General features: G+C 48.4%; 1 protein-coding gene across 1 annotated transcript in view; it reads right to left on the reverse strand.

Annotated features, from left to right (window-relative positions):
- LOC125462986 (myosin-7B-like) overlaps nucleotides 1-22,359 on the reverse strand; it is a 121,302-nt gene that overhangs the window by 44,889 nt on the left and 54,054 nt on the right. The window contains exons 20-26 of the mRNA XM_059640477.1: nucleotides 22,019-22,136; nucleotides 19,678-19,801; nucleotides 18,108-18,244; nucleotides 14,681-14,915; nucleotides 12,871-13,113; nucleotides 2,648-2,824; nucleotides 1,402-1,547 (exon numbers count right to left, since the gene is read on the reverse strand). Of these exons, the coding sequence (XP_059496460.1) occupies nucleotides 1,402-1,547; nucleotides 2,648-2,824; nucleotides 12,871-13,113; nucleotides 14,681-14,915; nucleotides 18,108-18,244; nucleotides 19,678-19,801; nucleotides 22,019-22,136 (1,180 nt within the window). The remainder of the gene's footprint in view (nucleotides 1-1,401; nucleotides 1,548-2,647; nucleotides 2,825-12,870; nucleotides 13,114-14,680; nucleotides 14,916-18,107; nucleotides 18,245-19,677; nucleotides 19,802-22,018; nucleotides 22,137-22,359) is intronic.

Below are 22,359 nucleotides of genomic sequence, written 5' to 3' on the forward strand. Positions count from 1 at the left end.
CAAGGAAAGATATCCTGGCATTGAGGCACACCAGGGAACGTTCACGAGGCTGATCCTGTGTATGGGGGCACTGGCTAAGGACGAGAGGTCGTGGAGATTGGGCCTGTACACATTGGAAGTTAGAAGAATGAACATCGACCTTAATGAAACCTACAGGCTCCTCAGAGGGCCTGATAGGGGAGATGTGGAGAGGCGTGGGGAATAGCCTGAGACCAGAGGGGCATCTTATCAAAATAAGGGGTTCACTCCTTTACAACAGAGATAAGGAGGAACTTCTTCTGTCAGAGGGCAGTACGTCTGTGGGAATCTTTAACCTGGAGAGGTTTTGAGTCTTTCTCATTAAGTGTACTGAAGGCTGAGACAGACAGATTTTTCATCAGTTTTAATTTTCCTTCAGATTTTTAATCAGGAAGGGGATCAAAGGTGATGGGGAAAAGCCAGAAAAGTGGCTTCATCAGGTCAGCCGTGATCTCATTGAGTGGAGGAATACTCTCAATGGGCTGAATGGCCTACTTCAGTTCCTACGTCCCATGGCCTTATAGAACCAGCTGTTGTTCTAGATTGTGAAATGGATCAGTGGTGGGAGAGCTGATAAAAGGGAGCGGGTCAAGTGTTTTCACACAAAAACATCCTGGCTGCTCTCTAACCATGAGACGCTCTCCCCATTTACCACCCCACACCCCCTTCTCCCATCACACACCATCCCCCATCCAACCTTCCTGGTTATCCCCTCACCCTCCCAGTTAACCCCACCCTCCCAGTTACCCCCACCACCCCCTTCTTCCATCACACACCCCCCATCCAACCTTCCTGGTTATCCCCTCACCCTCCCAGTTAACCCCACCTTCCCAGTTACCCACACCTTCCCAGTTACCCCCACCACCCCCTTCTTCCATCACACACCACCCCCCCATCCAACCTTCCTGGTTATCCCCTCACCCTCCCTTCCCCAGTTACCCACCCCCTAAACCCCTCCTCAGTTACCCCCCAGCACCCCCACCCTTCTAACCACAAGATGCTCTCCTCACTTACCCCCAAATTCCTCTCCCTGGTTAATCCCAACCCCGTTCCCTGGCCACTCCCCCACCCATTCTCCACAGTTGCCCCCCCAAGCCACCCTCCCCAGTTACCCCCACACCCCCTCCCTGTTACACCCCCCTCCACATTATCCCCCCCCCCCCCCGACTCCGGTTACACCACTACCCACCACACCACTCCCCTTCCCCAGCTACCCCATCAACCCCCTGTCTCCGGTTAAACCCCACCCCAGTTACACCCTCATCCCCACTCCCCAGTTACCTCCCCCAGCCCCTCCAGTTACCTCCCCCACTCCCCAGTTACCTCCCCCAATATGCTGGTCACCTTCCCCCCACCCCCCCACCCCCAACTCCCCCCGGTTACCTCCTCAGCTTTTCCTCCATTTGCACTTTGTGACTTTCCAAATCAATCACTGACTCAAGGGCTTGTTTCAGATCTTCCTCCAGCTTCTTCCTGGTACGATCAATTTCCATGCGGATTTTCTTCTCCTCTTCCAAGGATACTTCCATCTTCAGAGAAAAAAATGTTGCTTACACATTGAGAACCTGAGGAATTCCATGCACATTTCACTGTGGAACGCGGAGTGTCCCTGCATCATCCTGGTTTTCAATTCCCGCTTACCTGTCATTCCATGAGTATTTCCTTCCTCTTTAACCAAAATGAAGTTCCCACTCCAGGACGCTGGAGCTGCCCGCTTTCACCATTTTCATTTCATCAGCTGCCCAAATCCTGATCCGTGATTCCGCTCTCCCACCCATTAAGTTTGACCAAAGCTCCGTAGCTCAACACTGAGCGCACAGTCCTACCTGCCATCCCATGCTCTCCGACCTATACTGGTCCCATCTTGGTTCTAAAATTCTTGCAATTTTCACCAGCCCTGGAGCCCTCTGAGCTCTCTGTGCTCGTCCTCCTCTGGCCTCTGAGCGCTGGGGAATTTACAATGTTCCTGTAATGCCAGCTGTAGAGTCTGTAGGGCCCAGGTTCTGAAATTCCCTCCCTGCTCCTCTCTGCCTCATTTTTCCCCTTGAGGCCTACCTCTTGGGCCTAGCTTTTGGCGATCGAGACCCAATACCAGCTGACAGAAAAAGACAGAGTGCTGCTGGAAAAGCTCAGCAGGTCTAGCAGCATCTGTGAAGGAGAAAATGGAGTTCGTGTTTCGGGTCCGGTGACCCTTCCTCACCTGGCATGGCTTGGGTTTTAAAAGGACTCCTCCTGATCTCTGTAGCCTCCCACAGTTCGACCATCCTCCTGGCATCAAACATTCCCCCAACTCTGGCCACTTGACCCTCCTTGATTTTGACAATTCCAATGTTGTGTGCTCCTTCAACTCCTTAGTGCTTTGGCTCAGAAATTAACTCACACAACGCTTCCACTCTCTCCTCCCATGAGTGACTCATGAAAACCAACCTGTTTGATTAAGGCCAGGCCCTGATAACTCCCTATCTACAGCAGATTGTGTCGGCCTTTGACACCATGTGACACTTTGCCAGCAAAGAATTTAACTTGTTGTGGAACAGGATGAATTTCTGTTATCTTTTTCATCCTAATTGGGCACTGATGCCCCTCCTCACCACTTCACGTTTGTAATGGGCCCTCAGATTTCACTTACATCTTCCACTTGCTGTTCAAATTTCGCCTTGGCCTTGCTCAAACTGTTGACCTTCTCCTCCTCCATTTGCAGATCTTCCAGAATATTCTGATGGGCTTCCTGAAGAGCGTTCTTCTCCTTTCTCAACTTCGCAATCAACACGTTCATCTCTGATGTTTCGTCCGTTAGGTTGGTCAACTTCAACCAAAGACAGAGATTCAGGTTAGAGTTGCTCAGCAGAATGTTACCCAAACACACAACAGCTATTGGATATAGACCATACTGCCTGGGCTATTGGATATAGACCATACTGGCTGGGCTATTGGATGTAGACCATACTGCCTGGGCTAGTGGATATAGCCCATACTGCCTGGGCTATTGGATATAGCCCATACTGCCTTGGCTATTGGATATAGACAGTACTGCTTGGGCTATTGGATATAGACCAAACTGCCTGGGCTGTTGGATATAGACCATACTGCCTGGGCTATTGAATGTAGCCCATACTGCCTGGGCTATTGGATATAGACCATACTGTCTGGGCTATTGGATATAGACCATACTGTCTGGGCTATTGGATATAGACCATACTGCCTGGGCTAGTGGATATAGCCCATACTGCCTGGGCTATTGGATGTAGACCATACTCCCAAAGGGCTATTGGATATAGACCATAGTGCCTGAGCTTTTGGATATAGCCCATACTGCCTGAGCTTTTGGATATAGCCCATACTGCCTGGGATATTGGATATAGCCCATACTGCCTGGGCGATTGGATATAGACAGTACTGCCTGGGCTTTTGGATATAGCCCATACTGCCTGGGCTATTGGATATAGACCATACTGTCTGGGCTATTGGATATAGACCATACTGCCTGGGCTATTGGATATAGACCATATTGCCTGGGTTATTGGATATAGCCCATACTGCCTGGGATATTGGATTTGGACCATACTGCCTGAGCTATTGGATATAGACCATACTGCCTGGGCTATTGGATATAGACCATACTGCATGGGCTATTGGATATAGACCATACTGCCTGGGCTATTGGATATAGCCCATACTGCCTGAGCTATTGGAAATAGACCATACTGCCTCGGCTATTGGATATAGCCCAAACTGCCTCGGCTATTGGATATAGACAATACTGCCTGGGCTATTGCATATAGACCATACTGCCTGGGCTATTGGATATACACCATACTGCCTGGGCTATTGGATATAGACCATACTGTCTGAGCTATTGGATATAGCCCATACTGCCTGGGCTATTGGATATACACCATACTGCCTGGGCTATTGGATATAGACCATACTGTCTGAGCTATTGGATATGGCCCATACTGCCTGGGCTATTGGATATAGACCATACTGCCTGGGCTATTGGATATAGACCATACTGCCTGAGCTATTGGATATAGACGATACTGCCTGGGCTATTGGATATACACCATACTGCCTGAGCTATTGGATATAGACGATACTGCCTGGGTTATTGGATATAGCCCATAGTCCGTGGGATATTGGATATAGCCCATACTGCCTGGGCTATTGGATATAGCCCATACTGCCTGGCCTATTGGATATAGCCCATACTGCCTGGGCTATTGGATATAGACCGTACATCCTGGGCTATTGGATATAGACCATATTGGCTGGGATATTGGATATAGACCATACTGCCTGGGCTATTGGATATCGACAATACTGCCTTGGCTATTGGATATAGAACATACTGCCTGGGCTATTGGATATAGTCCGTACTGCCTGGGCGATTGGACATAGACCATACAGCCTGGGCTATTGGATATAGCCCGTACTGCGTGCGCTATTGTATATGGACCATACTGCCTGTTCTATTGGATATAGACCATACTGCCAGGGCTATTGGATATAGCCCATACTGCGTGGGCTATTGGAGACAGACCATACTGCCTGGGCTATTGGATATGGACCATACTGCCTAAGCTATTGGATATAGACCATACTGCGTGGGCTATTGGATATAGACCATACTGCCTGGGCTATTGGATATAGACCATACTGCCTGGGCTAATGGATATAGACTATACTGACTGGGCTATTGGATATAGCCCATACTGCCTGGGCTATTTGATATTGCCCATACTGCCTGGGCTGTTGGCCAAAGCCCATACTGCGTGGGCTATTGGATATAGACCATACTGCCTGGGCTATTTATTATAGACTGTAAGGCCTGAGCTGTTGGCTATAGCCCATACTGCCTGCGCTATTGGATATAGACCATATTGCCTTGGCTATTCGATATAGACCATACTGCCTGGGCTATTGGATATAGCCGATACTGCCTGGGCTATTGGATATAGACCATACTGCCTGGTCTATTGGATATAGCCCATACTGCCTGGACTATTCGATATATACCATACTGCTTGGTCTATTAGATATAGACCATACTGCCCGGTCTATTGGATATAGCCCATACTGCCTGGTCTATTGGATATAGCCCATACTGCCTGGACTATTCGATATAGACCATACTGCCTGGGCTATTGGATATAGCCAATACTGCCTGAGCTATTGGATATACACCATACTTCCTGGTCTATTGGATATAGACAATATTGCCTGGGCTATTGGATATAGACCATACTGCCTGGGCTATTGGATACAGACCATACTGCCTGGGCTATTGGGTATAGCCCGTACTGCCTGTTCTATTGGATATAGACGATACTGTCTTGGCTATTGGATATAGACAATATTGCCTGGGCTATTGGATATAGACCATGATAATAAAATGTGAGGCTGGATGAACACAGCAGGCCAAGCAGCATCTCAGGAGCACAAAAGCTGACGTTTCGGGCCTAGACCCTTCATCAGAGAGGGGGATGGGGGGAGGGAACTGGAATAGCGGAACTCGTCCTCACACTCAACAACTTCTCTTTTGACTCCTCCCACTTCCTACAGACTAAGGGGGTGGCCATGGGCACCGGCATGGGCCCCAGCTATGCCTGCCTCTTTGTAGGTTACGTGGAACAGTCCATCTTCCGCACCTACACAGGCCCCAAACCCCACCTCTTCCTCCGGTACATTGATGACTGTATCGGCGCCGCCTCTTGCTCCCCAGAGGAGCTCGAACAGTTCATCCACTTCACCAACACCTTCCACCCCAACCTTCAGTTCACCTGGGCCATCTCCAGCACATCCCTCACCTTCCTGGACCTCTCAGTCTCCATCTCAGGCAACCAGCTTGTAACTGATGTCCATTACAAGCCCACCGACTCCCACAGCTACCTAGAATACACCTCCTCCCACCCACCCTCCTGCAAAAATTCCATCCCCTATTCCCAATTCCTCCACCTCCGCCGCATCTGCTCCCACGATAAGACATTCCACTCCCGCACATCCCAGATGTCCAAGTTCTTTAAGGACCGCAACTTCCCCCCCACGGTGATTGAGAACGCCCTTGACCGCGTCTCCCGCATTTCCCGCGACACATCCCTCACACCCCGCCCCCGCCACAACCGCCCCAAGAGGATCCCCCTCGTTCTCACACACCACCCTACCAACCTCCGGATACAACGCATTATCCTCCGACACTTCCGCCATTTACAATCCGACCCCACCACCCAAGACATTTTTCCATCCCCACCCCTGTCTGCTTTCCGGAGAGACCACTCTCTCCGTGACTCCCTTGTTCGCTCCACACTGCCCTCCAACCCCACCACACCCGGCACCTTCCCCTGCAACCGCAGGAAATGCTACACTTGTCCCCACACCTCCTCCCTCACCCCCATCCCAGGCCCCAAGATGACATTCCACATTAAGCAGAGGTTCACCTGCACATCTGCCAATGTGGTATACTGCATCCACTGTACCCGGTGCGGCTTTCTCTACATTGGGGAAACCAAGCGGAGGCTTGGGGACCGCTTTGCAGAACACCTCCGCTCAGTTCGCAACAAACAACTGCACCTCCCAGTCGCAAACCATTTCCACTCCCCCTCCCATTCTCTTGATGACACGTCCATCATGGGCCTCCTGCACTGCCACAATGATGCCACCCGAAGGTTGCAGGAACAGCAACTCATATTCCGCCTGGGAACCCTGCAGCCATATGGTATCAATGTGGACTTCACCAGTTTCAAAATCTCCCCTTCCCCCACTGCATCCCTCAACCAGCCCAGTTCATCCCCTCCCCCCACTGCACCACACAACCAGCCCAGCTCTTCCCCCCCACCCACTGCATCCCAAAACCAGTCCAACCTGTCTCTGCCTCCCTAACCGGTTCTTCCTCTCACCCATCCCTTCCTCCCACCCCAAGCCGCACCCCCAGCTACCTACTAACCTCATCCCACCTCCTTGACCTGTCCGTCTTCCCTGGACTGACCTATCCCCTCCCTACCTCCCCACCTACACCCTCTCCACCTATCTTCTTTACTCTCCATCTTCGGTCCGCCTCCCCCTCTCTCCCCATTTATTCCAGTTCCCTCCCCCCATCCCCCTCTCTGATGAAGGGTCTAGGCCCGAAACGTCAGCTTTTGTGCTCCTGAGATGCTGCTTGGCCTGCTGTGTTCATCCAGCCTCACATTTTATTATCTTGGAATCTCCAGCATCTGCAGTTCCCATTATCTCTTGGATATAGACCATACTGCCTGGGCTATTGGATATAGACCATATTGCCTGGGCTATTGGATATGGACCATACTGCCTGGTCTATTGGATATAGCCCATACTGCCTGGGCTATTGGATATAGCCGATACTGCCTGAGCTATTGGATATACACCATACTGCCTGGTCTATTGGATATAGACCATACTGCCTGGGATATTGGATATAGACCATACTGCCTGGGCTAATGGATATAGCCGATACTGCCTGAGCTATTGGATATAGACCATACTGCCTGGGCTATTGGATATAGACCATACTGCCTGAGATATTGGATATAGCCCGTACTGCCTGGGCTATTGGATATAGACTATACTGCCTGGGCTATTGGATATCGACAATACTGCCTTGGCAACTGGATATAGCCCATACTGCCTGGGCTATTGGGCACGGTCCATACTGCCTGAGCTATTGGATATAGACCATACTGCCTGGGCTATTGGATATAGACCATACTGCCTGGGCTATTTGATATTGCGCATACTGCCTGGGCTGTTGGCTATAGCCCATACTGCGTGGGCTATTGGATATAGACCATACTGCCTGGGCTATTTATTATAGACTGTAAGGCCTGAGCTGTTGGCTATAGCCCATAATGCCGGTGCTATTGGATATAGACCATACTGCTTGGTCTATTCGATATAGACCATACTGCCTGGTCTATTAGATATAGCCCATACTGCCTGGGCTATTGGATATAGACCATACTGCCTGGGCTATTGGATATAGACCATACTGCTTGGTCTATTAGATATAGACCATACTGCCTGGACTATTGGATATAGACCATACTGCCTGGGCTATTGGATATAGCTGATACTGCCTGAGCTATTGGATATACACCATACTTCCTGGACTATTGGATATAGCCCATACTGCCTGGGCTATTGGATATAGACCATATTGCCTGGTCTATTGGATATAGCCCATTCTGCCTGGGCTATTGGATATAGCCGATACTGCCTGAGCTATTGGATGTACACCATACTGCCTGGTCTCTTGGATATAGACCATATTGCCTGGGCTATTGGATATAGACCATACTGCTAGGTCTATTGGATATAGCCCACACTGCCTGGTCTATTAGATATACACCATACTGCCTGGTCTATTGGATATAGACCATACTGCCTGGTCTATTGGATATAGACCATACTGCCTGGTCTATTGGATATGGACCATACTGCCTGCGCTATTGGATATAGCCCACACTGCTACTCAGCAGGAAATGTAACCATCTAGAACAGTTTTAACTTGCTCCGTGTGTGTACGAATTGGGAACAGGACTTGGCAAGTTTGGAATGTTATTTCCACACTCCTGCCTACCCCTTTTATTATGTATCTGTCTTCCTGTGTGTCATGTGGCAAATGTAAGGTCGTACACTTTCGTGGATATTGCAGGGTTTTTCCGAAACGGTGAGGGGTCAGAAAGTGTAAAGGTACAAAAAGAGTTGTTGTCAATAAATCACTGAAGATATTAGGAATCCGAATGGAACGTTCGCCCTTATTGCAAAGGGATTCAAGCACAGCAGTCGTGAAATCTTGTTTTGATTCCATTCGAGTTTAGTGAGAGTGCACCTGGAGATCTGTGTGGTCTGAGCAGAGGGAAGGTGTTATTGCCATTGAGTGAGTTGACCTGACTTATTTGCGGAATAGCAACACCATCTGATGAAGGAAGATTGGGGACACTGGGTCAATACACTTCAGAGTTTTGAAGAGCCAAAGGTGATAGAACATAGAACAGTACAGGCCCTTCGGCCCACAATGTTGTGCTGAACTTTTACCCTAATCCAAAATTCCATCTAACCTCCACCCCTACCTTATATTATCATCCATATGCCTATCTAACAGCCGCTTAAATGCCCCTAATGAGGCTGACTCACTACCCTCTCTGGCAATGCATGACCCCCCCACCAACCACACCGAGTAAAGAACCTACCTCTGACGTCTCCTTGGTATCTACCTCCACTCACTTTAAAACTATGCCCCCTCATAATAGCTACCTCCACCCTAGTAAAAAGTCTCTGGCTGTCCACTCTATCTATACTTCTGATCATTTGTACACCTCTATCAAGTCACCTCTCATCCTTTGTCGTTCTATAGAGCTCTCTCAACCTTTCCTCGTAAAACCTTCCCTCCATTCCAGGCAACATCCTGGTGAATCTCCTCTGCACCATTTCCAATGCCTCCACATCTTTCCTGTCATGAGGCGACCAGAACTGGATCCAATACTCCAGATGTGACCGAACTAGGGTTCTGTACAGCTGGAGCATAACTTCACGGCACTTGAACTCAATCCCTCTATTAATGAAAGTGACACACCCTACACCTTAACAACTCTATCCATCTGGGTGGCAGCTTTCAGGGATCTGTGAAGATGAACGCCACGTTCCCTCTGCTCCTCCACACTGCCAAGAATCTTTCCGTTAACGCTGTATCCTGCTTTCAAGTTTGTCCTTCCAAAATGAATCACCAAAGTGATCTAACTGAAATTTACAAACTACTTTGAGCTATATAGACAGAGTAGATGGAGATGAGGAGGTTTTTCCCTAGTTGGGAAATATGGATCCAGGGGCACAATTCCAAATAAAGGGAGATGCTAACTGGTGTCATTGTGCCTTACAGAACAGAAACAGACCCTTTGGCCCATCTTGTCCATGTCAACTGGGTTTCCCAAACTAGACTAGTCCTATTTGCCTGCGTTTGGTTCATATCTCTCTAAACCTTGCCTATTCATGTACTTGTCCAAATTTCTTTTGAATGTTGAAATTGGACCAGCCTCTACCACATCCTGAGGTAGTTCATACCGTACACGCACCACCCTTGGTGTGAAAATATTGCTCTCGGGTCCCTTTTAAATCTCTCTCCTCTCACCTTAACAATATGCTGTCTAATTTTTCACTTCCCTACTCTAGGGAAAAGACATTTGCAATTCACCTTATCGATGCCCCTCATGATTTTATAAACTTCTACAAGGTCCCCCCTCATCACCATATGCTCCAGGGATAAAGGTCCCAGCCTATCCAGCCTCTCCTTGTAACTCCAGCCCTCCAGTCCTGGTAACATCCTGGTAAATCTCTTCTGAATCTTCTCCAATTTAATAATATCCTTCCTATACCAAGGTGACCAGGACTGTACACATTACCACAAAAGTGGCCTCATGAACATCTTGTACAACTGTAACGTGACGTCCCAACTCCTGTGCTCAACAGTCTGTGTAACGAAGGAAAGAGAGCTCAATGCCTTCATAACCACCCTGTCTACCTGCCATGCAAATTTCAAAGAATTATCTTCCAGAACCCCTAGGTCAGTCTGTTCAATGATATTCTCCAGGGCCCTACCATTAACCATATACCAACTGCTCTTCATCATCTTAACAAAATGCCACACCTTACATTACAGGGGATCTCATAGAGACTTATATAAAATTCCAGCAGGACTGGACAGGGTAGATGCAGACAGGATGTTCCCGATGGTGGGTGTGTCCAGAACCAGGAGTCACAGCATGAGGATTTGGGGTAGACCATTTATGATGGAGATGAGGAGACATTTCTTCACCCAAAGAGTGGTGAGCCTGTGGAATTCATTACCACTGGAAGTAGTTGATGCCAAAACATTGATTGTATTCAAGAAGCAGCTAGATATAGCACCTGGGGAGAATGGGATCAAAGTAATTGGGAAGAAAGCAGGCTTAGGCTATTGAGTTGGATGATCAGCCATGATCGTGAAGAATGGCAGAGCAGGTTCTAAGGGCCCAATGGCCTCCTCCTGCTTCTATCTTCAATGTTTCTGTTTCTGAATTAAACTCCATCTGCCTCTCCTCAGCCCATTGGCCCAATAGACCAAGCTTCCTTTATAATCTTAGATAACCTTCATCAGTTCACTGTGCCACCAATTTTTGTGTCATCTGCAAATTTACTAACTGTGTCTCCTAAATTTTCATCAAAATCATTTATGTAAATGATGAACAACAGTGGGCCGAACACTGGTGGCTATGGAACATTGCTGGTCACAGGTCTCGAGTCTGAAAAACAAACCTACACCACCACTCTCTGTCTCCCACCGTAAAACCAATTTTGTATCCAAGACAACAAAGTGTGGAGCTGGATGAACGCAGCAGGCCAAACAGCATCAGAGGAGCAGGAAAGTTTGACGTTGCGGGTCGAGACCCTTCTTCAGAAATGGGGGAAGGGAAGGGGATTCTGAAATAAATAGGGAGACAGGGGAGGCTGATAGAAGATGGATAGAGGAGAAGATAGGTGGAGAGGAGACAGACAGGTCAAAGAGGCGGGGTTAGAGCCAGTGAAGGTGAGTGTAGGTGGGGAGTTAAAGAGGGGATAGGTCAGTCCAGGGAGGATGGACAGGTCGGGGGGTGGGGGGAGCGGAATGAGGTTAGTGGGTAGGAGATGGGGGTGTGGCCTGAGGTGGGAGGAATGGTTAGGGAGGCAGGTAGGAGCTGGGCTGGTTTTGGGATGTGGTCGGGGGAGGGGAGATTTTGAAGCTGGTGAAATCCACATTGATACCATTGGGCTGCAGGGTTCCCAAGTGGAATATGAGTTGCTGTTCCTGCAACCTTCGGGTGGCATCATTGTGGCACTGCAGGAGGCCCAGGACGGACATGTCGTCCGAGGAGTTGGGGTGGGTGGAATTGATGGTTCGCGACTGGGAGGTGCAGTTGTTTGTTGCGAACTGAGCGGAGGTGTTCCACAAAGTCGTCCCCAAGACTCTGGTTTCCCCGATGTGGAGGAGGCCACAACGGGAACAGCGGATACAATATATCACATTGGCAGATGTGCAGGTGAACATCTGTTTGATGTGGAAAGTCTTAATTCTAGGCCCCAGTTCCGTAATGATGGTACTTGCTAAAACACATTCAACAGAACACTGGATATGAATCCTTGGCACAAGACGTGCAGGCTCTGTGATCTTCGCCATCGTCTTATATTTAGCTGACATTTTACTTGTGCCGTGAGGTTTGGCATTGAACACACTTTTTTCATGGCGATGGGTGAAGCCCAGCCTGAAGGAGGGAATGTTGCAGAGTGGGCGGGGATGTGCGGTCAAAACAGGCCAGAACTAGAGTTAAAAATATAAGAGAGTCACTCGGAAATCCAAAAAGGGTGTTTGGGGAAACCTACTTGGCCCAGAGAACGGTGAGAATGTGGAGCTCATGACCACGTCAAGTGCTGCAGGCAGGAGTGGTATTCTAGTGGTTTAGATGAAGATGTTGGAGAGGCAGCTGGTGTGTGGGCTAGAAACACCAGCTAAATTGGGCTGAATGGCCTTTTTTTGTGTGTAAGAATATTTTACAAGGAGTGTAATTTATTCCTAAATATTCAGAACTCGTCATCGCGATCTGATCTGGGCCTAAACGTGGCCTTGTGCTTGAGGCTTATTTGCCCTCGGATGTAGCCTATTGAACCATTTTGCTGGAACAGGGCAGCAGCAAATAGGAGAATAAACATTAATCCTTCAATTTACAATTTTACGATTTTACAAATCGGTATTTCTAAAGATTGCATTTCCTGCTTGAGAAAGCATCACACCCATTGGCAGAGCCAACTGGAGATCTGGCTCGTGGCGCATACCTTATTTTCAGCGGCACGCTTCTCTTTGCTCATTTTGCTCAGGGTACTCTCCAAGGCTTCAATATTGGACTTCATCTGCCCACATTCCTCCTCCAATTTCTGCTTCCTGTTGGTCAGCTCTTGGCTCATCTCCATCTGACTCTCCAAACCTTCCAGAAGCTCCTGGATTTTGGATTCGAGATGTCGCTTGGTCTTGACCAGCAGCTCGCACCTCTCCTCGGCATCAGCCAGGTTCTCCTGATCCTGGAGGCAGTTCATTAGAAGGGATGTCAGGAAAATTGGAACAGCCAGCAAGATAAATTCTACAGGAGCTTGCACTCATGACAACATTTTGCAGAAAACATGAAAGGAATATTGGCAAGAAAGCTCTGACTGGTAGAGGCACTGCTGTGGGGAATGTGTCAACATACCAAACTTTGTTTACAAATTAAACAATTGACAGTTAACTGCCAGCTTTGTTCAAACATTAAACAGTTGACTCCCATGTTTGGTTTAAAGTTGGCATGGTTGATAACTGACGGTAACTTCTAGGTCTTGTTGAAAATTTTAAGTTGTAACGATTAAAAATTGATAGTTAATAGCCAGGTTTTGTTTAAAATTAACAGCTAACTGTCGATCATCATTAATTGGTTCTCCATTGTAACACCTCTACCATTTAGAGGCCAGTTATGAACCAGTCAACACTCTCCTCTCATGCAATATAAATCTTGGTTTTTCCATTAAATTGGTATTCTTGTGAGTCATCCCGACTAGTGCTCGACAAAAATCCTTTTTTGAGCAATATTCAGATCCAAATAACCATATGTTTTACTCGCAAAGTGAAACCGCAACAAGAGTTTCAAACCTCATGCAAGTCCTCAGGGTAAAGAGTACGTTGAATTCCCAGACGCATTGAAATGTCAAAGATATTCTTCTCTAATCTCAGATTGTCTGAACTGGAATTGCCTCAATGTGTCTACAAAGCCGACGAGTAGCAAGTTTTAAAAGGACAACAGCAATCCATGGGATTAAACCCTTGTTTTGTGAGAAGGGTTCTGTATAATATATAGATTTTTAAAACATTTGGGCACATTCTCAGGATGCTGTTTTGTAAAGCCCACTGGAAATCTCAGAGTCCCTCCCAGCCAACTGAGGATTCTGTTTGGAAGCGTGGACGCTGCTGTCATTTTGGAAATATTCCAACCAATTTGTGCACAGTGGTATCCTACAAACAGCACCAGGTAGTCTGTTTATACAGACAGGCAGATATAATCCCAACATCTAAAGGGCACCTGCAAGGGTAGTGAACAGGAAGAGTTTAGAGGGATACAGGCCAAAGCTTGGCAAATAGAATAAAGTCAGATTGGGATGTCTGGTCAGCACAGTCAAGGAGGACCAAAGGGTCTGTTTCTGTGCTGTATGACTCTATTAAAAGAAACAGCGTTGTGATATTGATCTAAGATAACTCGGTGTAGAGCTGGATGAACACAGCAGGCCAAGCTGCATCAGAGGAGCAGGAAAGCTTGACATTTCGGGTCAGGACCCTTCATCAGAATTCTCTGTTTATTTTTAATGTTGATTGAAGGGTAGATATTGGGCCAGGGCACTGGGATGGGGGTACGGGGTAGTGTGAGGGGAGTGGTGTGGGCATAACTCCTTTCCCTTTCTTTGAAACAGTGCTGTGGCGTCTTGCTCATCTACGCAAACATAGTCGATGGGGTTAAAGTGAATTCCATTCCAAGAAGGTACAGGTGCTTTTGGGACAGGAGCTAAATTCTGACGAGCATAAAGGTTCCTGTTAAAGAGAAGGAGATGAGGAAGTCAGGCTCACAGTCTGCAGTTGCTGCAGAAGGCTATCTTTCTCGTGGATCAGCTTCTGATGTTGGTCTTCCATCTCCTTCCTCATACTCTCAGATTTCTCAAGCGATTCCTTCAGCTCCTGAAGCTGCTTCTCCGTCTCCGCACACTTCAGCAGAGGCTTGATTTTGTAAAACAGCTTCATCCAACTCCATGTCTTCAACCTCTGAAAAGCCCGGAAGTTTCTCTGGATGATCTGGACAGCGTCCCTGGAAAAGGCAGGAAAGGAGAAAAATCCCATATGAGCGGCAGCCATGTTGAAACAGTTCTCACGGAGTTGACAGAAAGATCAGTTGCTATCTGGCTGCCTGAGAGAGCATCCTTAAAGGGCTGAATGGCCTACAATAGGTCGCAATGGCTGACCAAACTGGGGAGGAGGCAGGTAAAGATGGTGTGAAAGAGCAGAAGAACGGTACCCCGCAGGAGCAGACCATTCGGCCCATCGACACAAGATGCCTTTCTCACCTGAAAACCTTCTGCCTCTACACTGTCTGTATCCCTCTAGTCCATGCCTGTTGGTATATCGGTCAAGATACCTCTTAAATGTTGCTATGGTAGCAGATTCCAGGCACTTACCACCTTCTGCGTAAAAAAACATGCTCCTCACATCTCACCCCTATGCCCCCTAATAATTAACATTCCCACGCTTGGCAAAAGACTCAGAATACCCATTGTATCCATGCCTTTCAGTTTTGTAAACGTCTATCGAGTCACCCCTCAGCCTCTGATGTTGAACTGAAAATAGATGAAGTTTGTCCGGTCTGCCCTCATGGGTAAGTCCGCTATCAATCTTCAGGAAAACACTCATTTCTTTATTCATTCACAGGATGAGGGCATCACTGACTGGGCAGAGGGCTGTTAAGAGTCAACCACATCGCTGTGGGTCTGGAGTCACATGTAGGCCAGACCAGGTAAGGATGGCAGTTTCCTTCCCTGAAGGACATTAGTGAACCAAATGGGTTCTTCCCGACAATCAGTTCACAGCCATCATTAGATTCTTAATTTCAAATACTTATTGAATTCAAATTCCGCTGTTTGCTGTCGGGATTTGAACCTGGGTCCCCAGGGTGGAAGATAACAAGGTGTGGAGCGGGATGAACACAGCAGGCCAAGCAGCATCAGAGGTGCAGGAAGGCTGATGTTTCGGGCCTAGGCCCTTCTTCAGAAAAGGGGGATGGGGAGAGGGTTCTGAAATAAATAGGGAGACAGGGGGAGGCGGATCAAAGGTGGATAGAGGATGAGACAGGTGGAGAGGAGACAGGCAAGTTAAAGAGGTGGGGATGGGGCCAGTAAACGTGAGTGTAGGTGGGGAGGTAGGGAGGGGATAGGTCAATCCAGGGAGGACGGACAGTTCAAGGGGGCGGGATGAGGTTAGTAGGTAGGAAATGGGGATAGGGCTTGAGGTGGGAGGAGGGGATAGGTGAGAGCAAGGACAGATTAGGGAGGCGGGGGCAGGCTGGGCTGGTTTTGGGATGCAGTGGGGGGAGGGGATGAACTGGGCTGGTTTAGGGATGCAGTAGGGGAAGGGGAGATTTTGAAACTGGTGAAGTCCACATTGATACCATTGGGCTGCAGGGTTCCCAGGCGGAATATGAGTTGCTGTTCCTGCAACCTTCGGGTGGCATCATTGTGGCAGTGCAGGAGGCCCATGATGGACATGTCGTCTGAGGAATGGGAGGGGGAGTGGAAATGGTTTGCGACTGGGAGGTGCAGTTGTTTATTGCGAACTGAGCGGAGATGTTCTGCAAAGCGGTCTCCAAGCCTCCGCTTTGTTCGTTTCTTGGTCCCTATTCCTCTATATCCTTAGACCCTGAGGGATCATGGTGACTCTTTGGTTTGGAGATGTTGGAGGTGGGGAATCGTAGTTGTGAGGAGAGATGTACACAGAAACTTGTAGCAGAAGGAGGCCATTCAGCCCTATGAGCCTGATCCACCATTCAGTATGATCTGGGCCAATTGTCTATCTCAATGCGGTATTCTTGTTTCATCTGTCCTCACCTTGAGGCCTTTATAATCTAAAAATTCACGCCTTTCTGAAATATATTCAGGAACTTGACCGCCTCGCCCACCCCTGCACTCTGTGGGAGAAAATTGCACAGGTTCACCACAGTCTGAGTGATGAAATCTTTCCATCATCTCAGTCCTAAACGGTCAACCCCATTTCCTGAGTCTGTATCCCTCAGTTCTAGACTCCCCACCCACCAGGACACATCTTCCTGCAGTAAGTCTGTCCAGCCCTGTTAGAATTTTAATTCATTTCAATCAGTTGTAATACCAGTTTGTTACATTATCAAGTGTTTTGACTGGCTGAATACTAAAGTTTGTTATCGCTAGATAGGGGATTGTTCCTGAATGTTTCTCAACTTGACACCAGCACCATTCCTAGATAACAAGGTGCAGAGCTGGATGAACACAGCAGGCCAAGCAGCATTAGAGGAGCATTAAAGCTGACGTTTCGGGCCTAGACCCTTCATCAGAAATCTGAAGAAGGGTCTAGATCTGAAACGTCAGTCTTCCTGCTCCTCTGATGCTGCTTGGCCTGCTGTGTTCATCCAGCTCTACACCTTGTTATCTCAGATTCTCCAGCATCTGCAGTACCTGCTATCTCTCACCAGCACCATTCTTGTCAGGCTCAGAAATGGAAATTGCTGGAAAAGCTCAATTGTTCAGAAACTGGTCAGACAAGCTCAAAATGCTGCCAGGCTTGCTGAGCTTTTCCAGCGACTTCTGTTCTTGCTCCTGGTTTACAGCATCCTTGCGGTTTCTCTGCCTGTCAGGCTATTGGGGTCCCGTTGAGAGATATAAGAGCCTGATTTGTACGAATTCATTAGAGCTGCCTAATCTCGGAGCATGGCCCAGATTTTTGCCTGTTCTGTTTGGACTATTAAGGACTTTACCGCCTCACCAAATGGGAATCCGGGAATCGGTCAGGCCATGGTAACCCGTTGATACTGGGATTCCCACGATCCCAGTGCCGTTTCTCAATGCCTTGTCCCTGATTGGCTGAAAGGTGCCAGCTGCCTTTCGATAGGCTCTGAATAGATTGCCAATCATTCTCTATCTCATTCAGGGAACAGCATGGTGGCTCAGCGGTTAGCACTGCAGCCTCACAGCACCAGGGAGCCAGGTTCGATCACACCCTCGGCAACTGTCTGTGCGGAGTTTGCACATTCTTCCCGTGTCTGTGTGGGTTTCCTCCAGGTGCTCCGGTTTCCTCCCACAGTCCAAAGATGTGCAGGGTAGGTGGATCGGCCGTGGGAAAATGGCCGTAGTGTTCGGGGGTGTGTGGGTTATAGGGGGATGGGTCTGGTGGGATGCTCTGAGGTTTGGTGTGGACTTGCTGGGCCGAAGGGCCTGTTTCCCCACTATAGGAATTCTCTGATAAACATACGATCTCTCACCTTAACTTCACCAACTTGGCAAACTCCAAACGTGCTAACATGCCCCGACATTTGGCTTGCATCAGAGTCAGAACCTTGGCCAGCCTCTTGTCTCTCATCTCTTCCAGTAAACCGAGCAGACCAGCTCTGAAGAACACCTGTTGGGTAGGGAGTTACAAAAGATTGAGGGCTGCACTTTGGTTATTTCATCATCCCCCCTTTCACTCCCATTTCGACACAGCCATTGGCCCACATTTTCCTCAGACTCCATCAGAATTACTCTTAACCTGACCCGCAAGGAACTGCTCCATTCTAATCCTTGGATGCTAACAGACGGGGTCAGGTAACTTAGGAAGCGTAAGCAATTCCGATAATTTAAGTCTATTGTCTGGTCCTGACTGACTTGCTCCAAAAGTTGCTTCACTCAGCTTGTAGTGCGAACACTGTTGGAGCAGTACATCCTCACCAATGTCACTACCACACAGAGGGGAACAGGAACCAAAACTGATCCTGATACAGCGAGAGAAGGAGATGTGAGGGAAGGCTCAGCGAGTAGTATAAATGCCACGTGGACTAGTTGGGCAGAATGGTCCATTTCTGTGTATGAGGGAACGAGGTCCAACATTCCTTAGACCCACACAGCCGTCAGAGAGAGGATAATGGGGACACCACCCCCTGCAAGTTCCCCTCCAAACCACTCCCCATCCTGACTTGGAAATATATCGCCGTTCCTTCACTGTTCCTAGGTCAAAATCCTGGAATTTCCTCTCTCAGGACTTCGTGGGTCAACTTACGGCAGGTGGACTGTAGCGGTTCAAGAAGGCAGCTCACCACCACCTTCTCAAGGGGCAACTAGGGACGGAGCAGTAAATGTTGGCCCAGCCAGGGATGCCCAGATCCAGTGAATGAGACAGAGAGCAGACTGGGATCCAAATTGTATCAGAGATAGTAGGAACTTCAGATGCTGGAGAATCCGAGATAACAAGGTGTAGAGCTGGCTGAACACAGCAGGCCAAGCAGCATCATAGGAGCAGGAAAGCTTTCTGATGAAGGGTCTCAGCCTGAAACATCAGCTTTTGTGCTCCTGAGATGCTGCTTGGCCTGCTGTGTTCATCCAGCTCCACACTTTGTTATCTTGGGATCGACTTGGCCAACTGGAAATGTGCAAACGGGAGGCTGGGTGAACACTGCAGGCCAGGCAGTATCTGGAGGAAAGGAGCAGTCAACATTTCGGGAATTACCCTTCTTCAGGGCTGGATGTGGGGGTAGGCGGAGCTGCTGATAAGGTGAGGGGGGAGGTGAACAGGGGTGGAGACCAAATGGTGGTGTCTGATGGAAGGTATGACCTGATTGGTCAGTGGGAGGGATGAATCCAGTTGGTGGCTGGAGGTGACGGTCAGAAGGTGGAATGGAAGGGAGAGGGTTGGAGCTGGAAGGGGAGGTGGGGGATGAGTGGGAAGGTTATTTGAAATTGGAGAACTCCATGTTGGTCCTCTGTGCGGGAGATAAGGTAGTGTTCCCCATCCCTTCGGTGGTATTTCCTGGCCTATCTTTGTCACTCTACCCACACACACCCAGGCTCTCTTCTTACCTTGGTGTGCCCAAAACGGTACTGACTCCGATCGATGGCCAGTGATGCCAGGAGCGCCTCTGCTGCTGTCCTGCTGTCCACGTAAGTGTCCTTTGGCAGGACATTCGGGTTCAAGATCCAGTATCTGTAAGAATCATATTCACAGGTTGGTAAACGTGAAGAGATGGGTTTCGGGGGATAGCAGGGAATGGCACAGGGAATGTGCCAATCCATACCTGAGGGCTAGTACCTGGAGAAAGGAGAAAGGAAGCTGTGACAAAAGGTTGAGTCATTCTCTCTGTGGCCTTCAGAGGAGAGATCCTCTTCCTTTGGCCTACACTGTGTGCATGGACACTAATCCCTATAGGGAGTGATGGTCGGGAAGAGGCAGCTTTGCCAAGATCTCAAACATTCCTGACAAACAGGTTGAGTGAGGAAAACCTCCAGGTGACATTGGGACACCCCCCACCCCCGGTAGAGTGGGAAAACTGAGACCCTCTCCCAATTCTGCCCTCTCGTTGATGGACACATAGGTTTTCTAGAATGATCTTTTGGACTGGGATTTTTCGTAAGGTTTTCTCAATTCTGGGTGAAGAGTGAGCTCAGGAGCTTTCAGTGTTGGCTTAGACACTGTTCATGGGTCTACAGGTCGGGCTAAGAGCATTGAGGTTTGATGGTCGGCGAACGATTGAAACTCTGGGACGTCCCAGTCAGTGAGGGCAGAATTCCCAGGAGTCGGAGCTGGGAAAATGGTCGGTTTTGGTGGTGGACAGAAAATTGGAAGAGCTATCTAGTGTGACTGGAATACCAGGAAATGGAAGATCTTATACAGACATATGGAGCTCTGCTCAGACTCCATCCAGAGCACAGCATTTGGTTCAGAACACAGCCCCTCAGGAATACCGGAAATGGCAGGTACGGACCACATACAACCAGCTGTGCCAGCTCCAACATCCCATCTGATCACAGCTTACCTCAGGCACTGACCTCACCCTCCCTCCATCTCCTGATTTCCCAAGAGTCTAAACATTTGTCTGTCGTTGCCTTAGTGGGCAATTCCTTAAAACTACAGCCCAGCATCTGCGTAATGATGTCAGGAGGACCTGCCTGATATAAATGGTGGGAGTGGGGGGCATGGGGAAGGGGTTGGTGGATGTTGGATACTCTGATCCTGTAGAATGTGCTGAAGATGGTGAATAAGGGAGGGGTGGTCCATTATTTTAAAAGTTCATTAATGAAAATGTGGGCATCGATGACCAGACAGCATTTATTGCCCATCCCTAATTGCCCAGAGGGTCAGCCACATTGCTGTGGGTCTGGAGTCATGTGTAGGCCAGACCAGGTAAGGATGGCACTTTCCTTCCCTAAAGGACATTAGTGAACCAGATGGATCTTCAATGATAATCAATATTGGTTATATGGTTAACATTAGGCTAGCTTTTTGATGCTAAATTCTTTATCAATTTAACGCAAATTTCACAGTCTACCATCCTGGCATTTGAACCTGTGACCCTAAAACATTAGTTTGGGATTTAGATTACTCGTGAAAATACCATTATGATCCCAATATTGCCCCTTGAAAATTTCAAACCTAGGACTGGTAGATCTTTGTGAGGGAAGGGCCTTGTAACAGAAAAAAATAGAGTTAAGATGCACCTTGGTCAAGCTATTAGAATAGATGGAGGCTGAATGGTTTTCCAAGATCCCAAGTTTTCCCACTCGGGGGAATGAAGCTCAGTTCAAAGTTTTGGCAAAGATCTGTAGCTCGGGTTGTGGGTGAGGTTGTTGACCTGCTCGCTGAGCTAGCTCGTTCTTGTTCAGACGTTTCGTCACTATGCTGGGTAACATCATCAGTGAGGCTTCTGAGAGAGTGATGTTATTCCACTCTGCTTGGAATTTCTACTGCCCCGTCTGTTATAGTGAGTACTGTCATTTCCGGTTTTGTTCTGTTTGGGTTTGTATATGTGGTCTAATTCTATTTGTTGATTGCATTATGGGTGGAGAACCATTCCTCTGAGAACTCCTGTGTGTGTCTACAATCAACAAATGTATACAGTTGGACCCCATATACAAACCTATACAGAACAAAACTGGAAATGACCCACCTCACCATAACGGACCGGGCAGCATAAACTCCAAGCAGAATAAGACAACATCAGAGGCCTCACTGATAATAGTGACGAAATGTCTGAATGAGAGCAAGCCAGCTCAGCGAGCAAGTCAACAACCTCATTGAAGCTCAGTCTCCACACATTTTCAGGCTGTGCCCATCTTGACAAGGGAGTCCAGGAGGATTCACATCTTCAAGAAGAAAAATCAGACAAAACTCTGAGGATTATTTCGACAAACTTCACCCGCTGACCTCTGCTTGAATTCTCCGTAGAAGATGCGGTTCGGGAAACCGATGCGGCAAATCCGAATTCCTTCCAGGACACCATTACACCGCAGCTGATGGAGCACGAGATGGGGCTCGATGACACCTTCAATGTGGAACACAGGGCAATGAGTTCCCGGTCCACCACCCACATCCCACTACCTCTTGGAAAAGCATCTCCAACACGTTTGTCTCCAAACACTACTCTCTCATCTCCCCGCCACCCCACACAAAACATCACCTCCTCCACTAATGCCAATTCACTAGTTAATGGGAAGGAGTTACCTAGGTACATGCCAGCCCCTTGGGGTGGGGCGGGGTGTGTTGTC

This window comes from Stegostoma tigrinum, chromosome 2, assembly GCF_030684315.1.
Source record: "Stegostoma tigrinum isolate sSteTig4 chromosome 2, sSteTig4.hap1, whole genome shotgun sequence".
Classification (NCBI taxonomy): domain Eukaryota; kingdom Metazoa; phylum Chordata; class Chondrichthyes; order Orectolobiformes; family Stegostomatidae; genus Stegostoma; species Stegostoma tigrinum.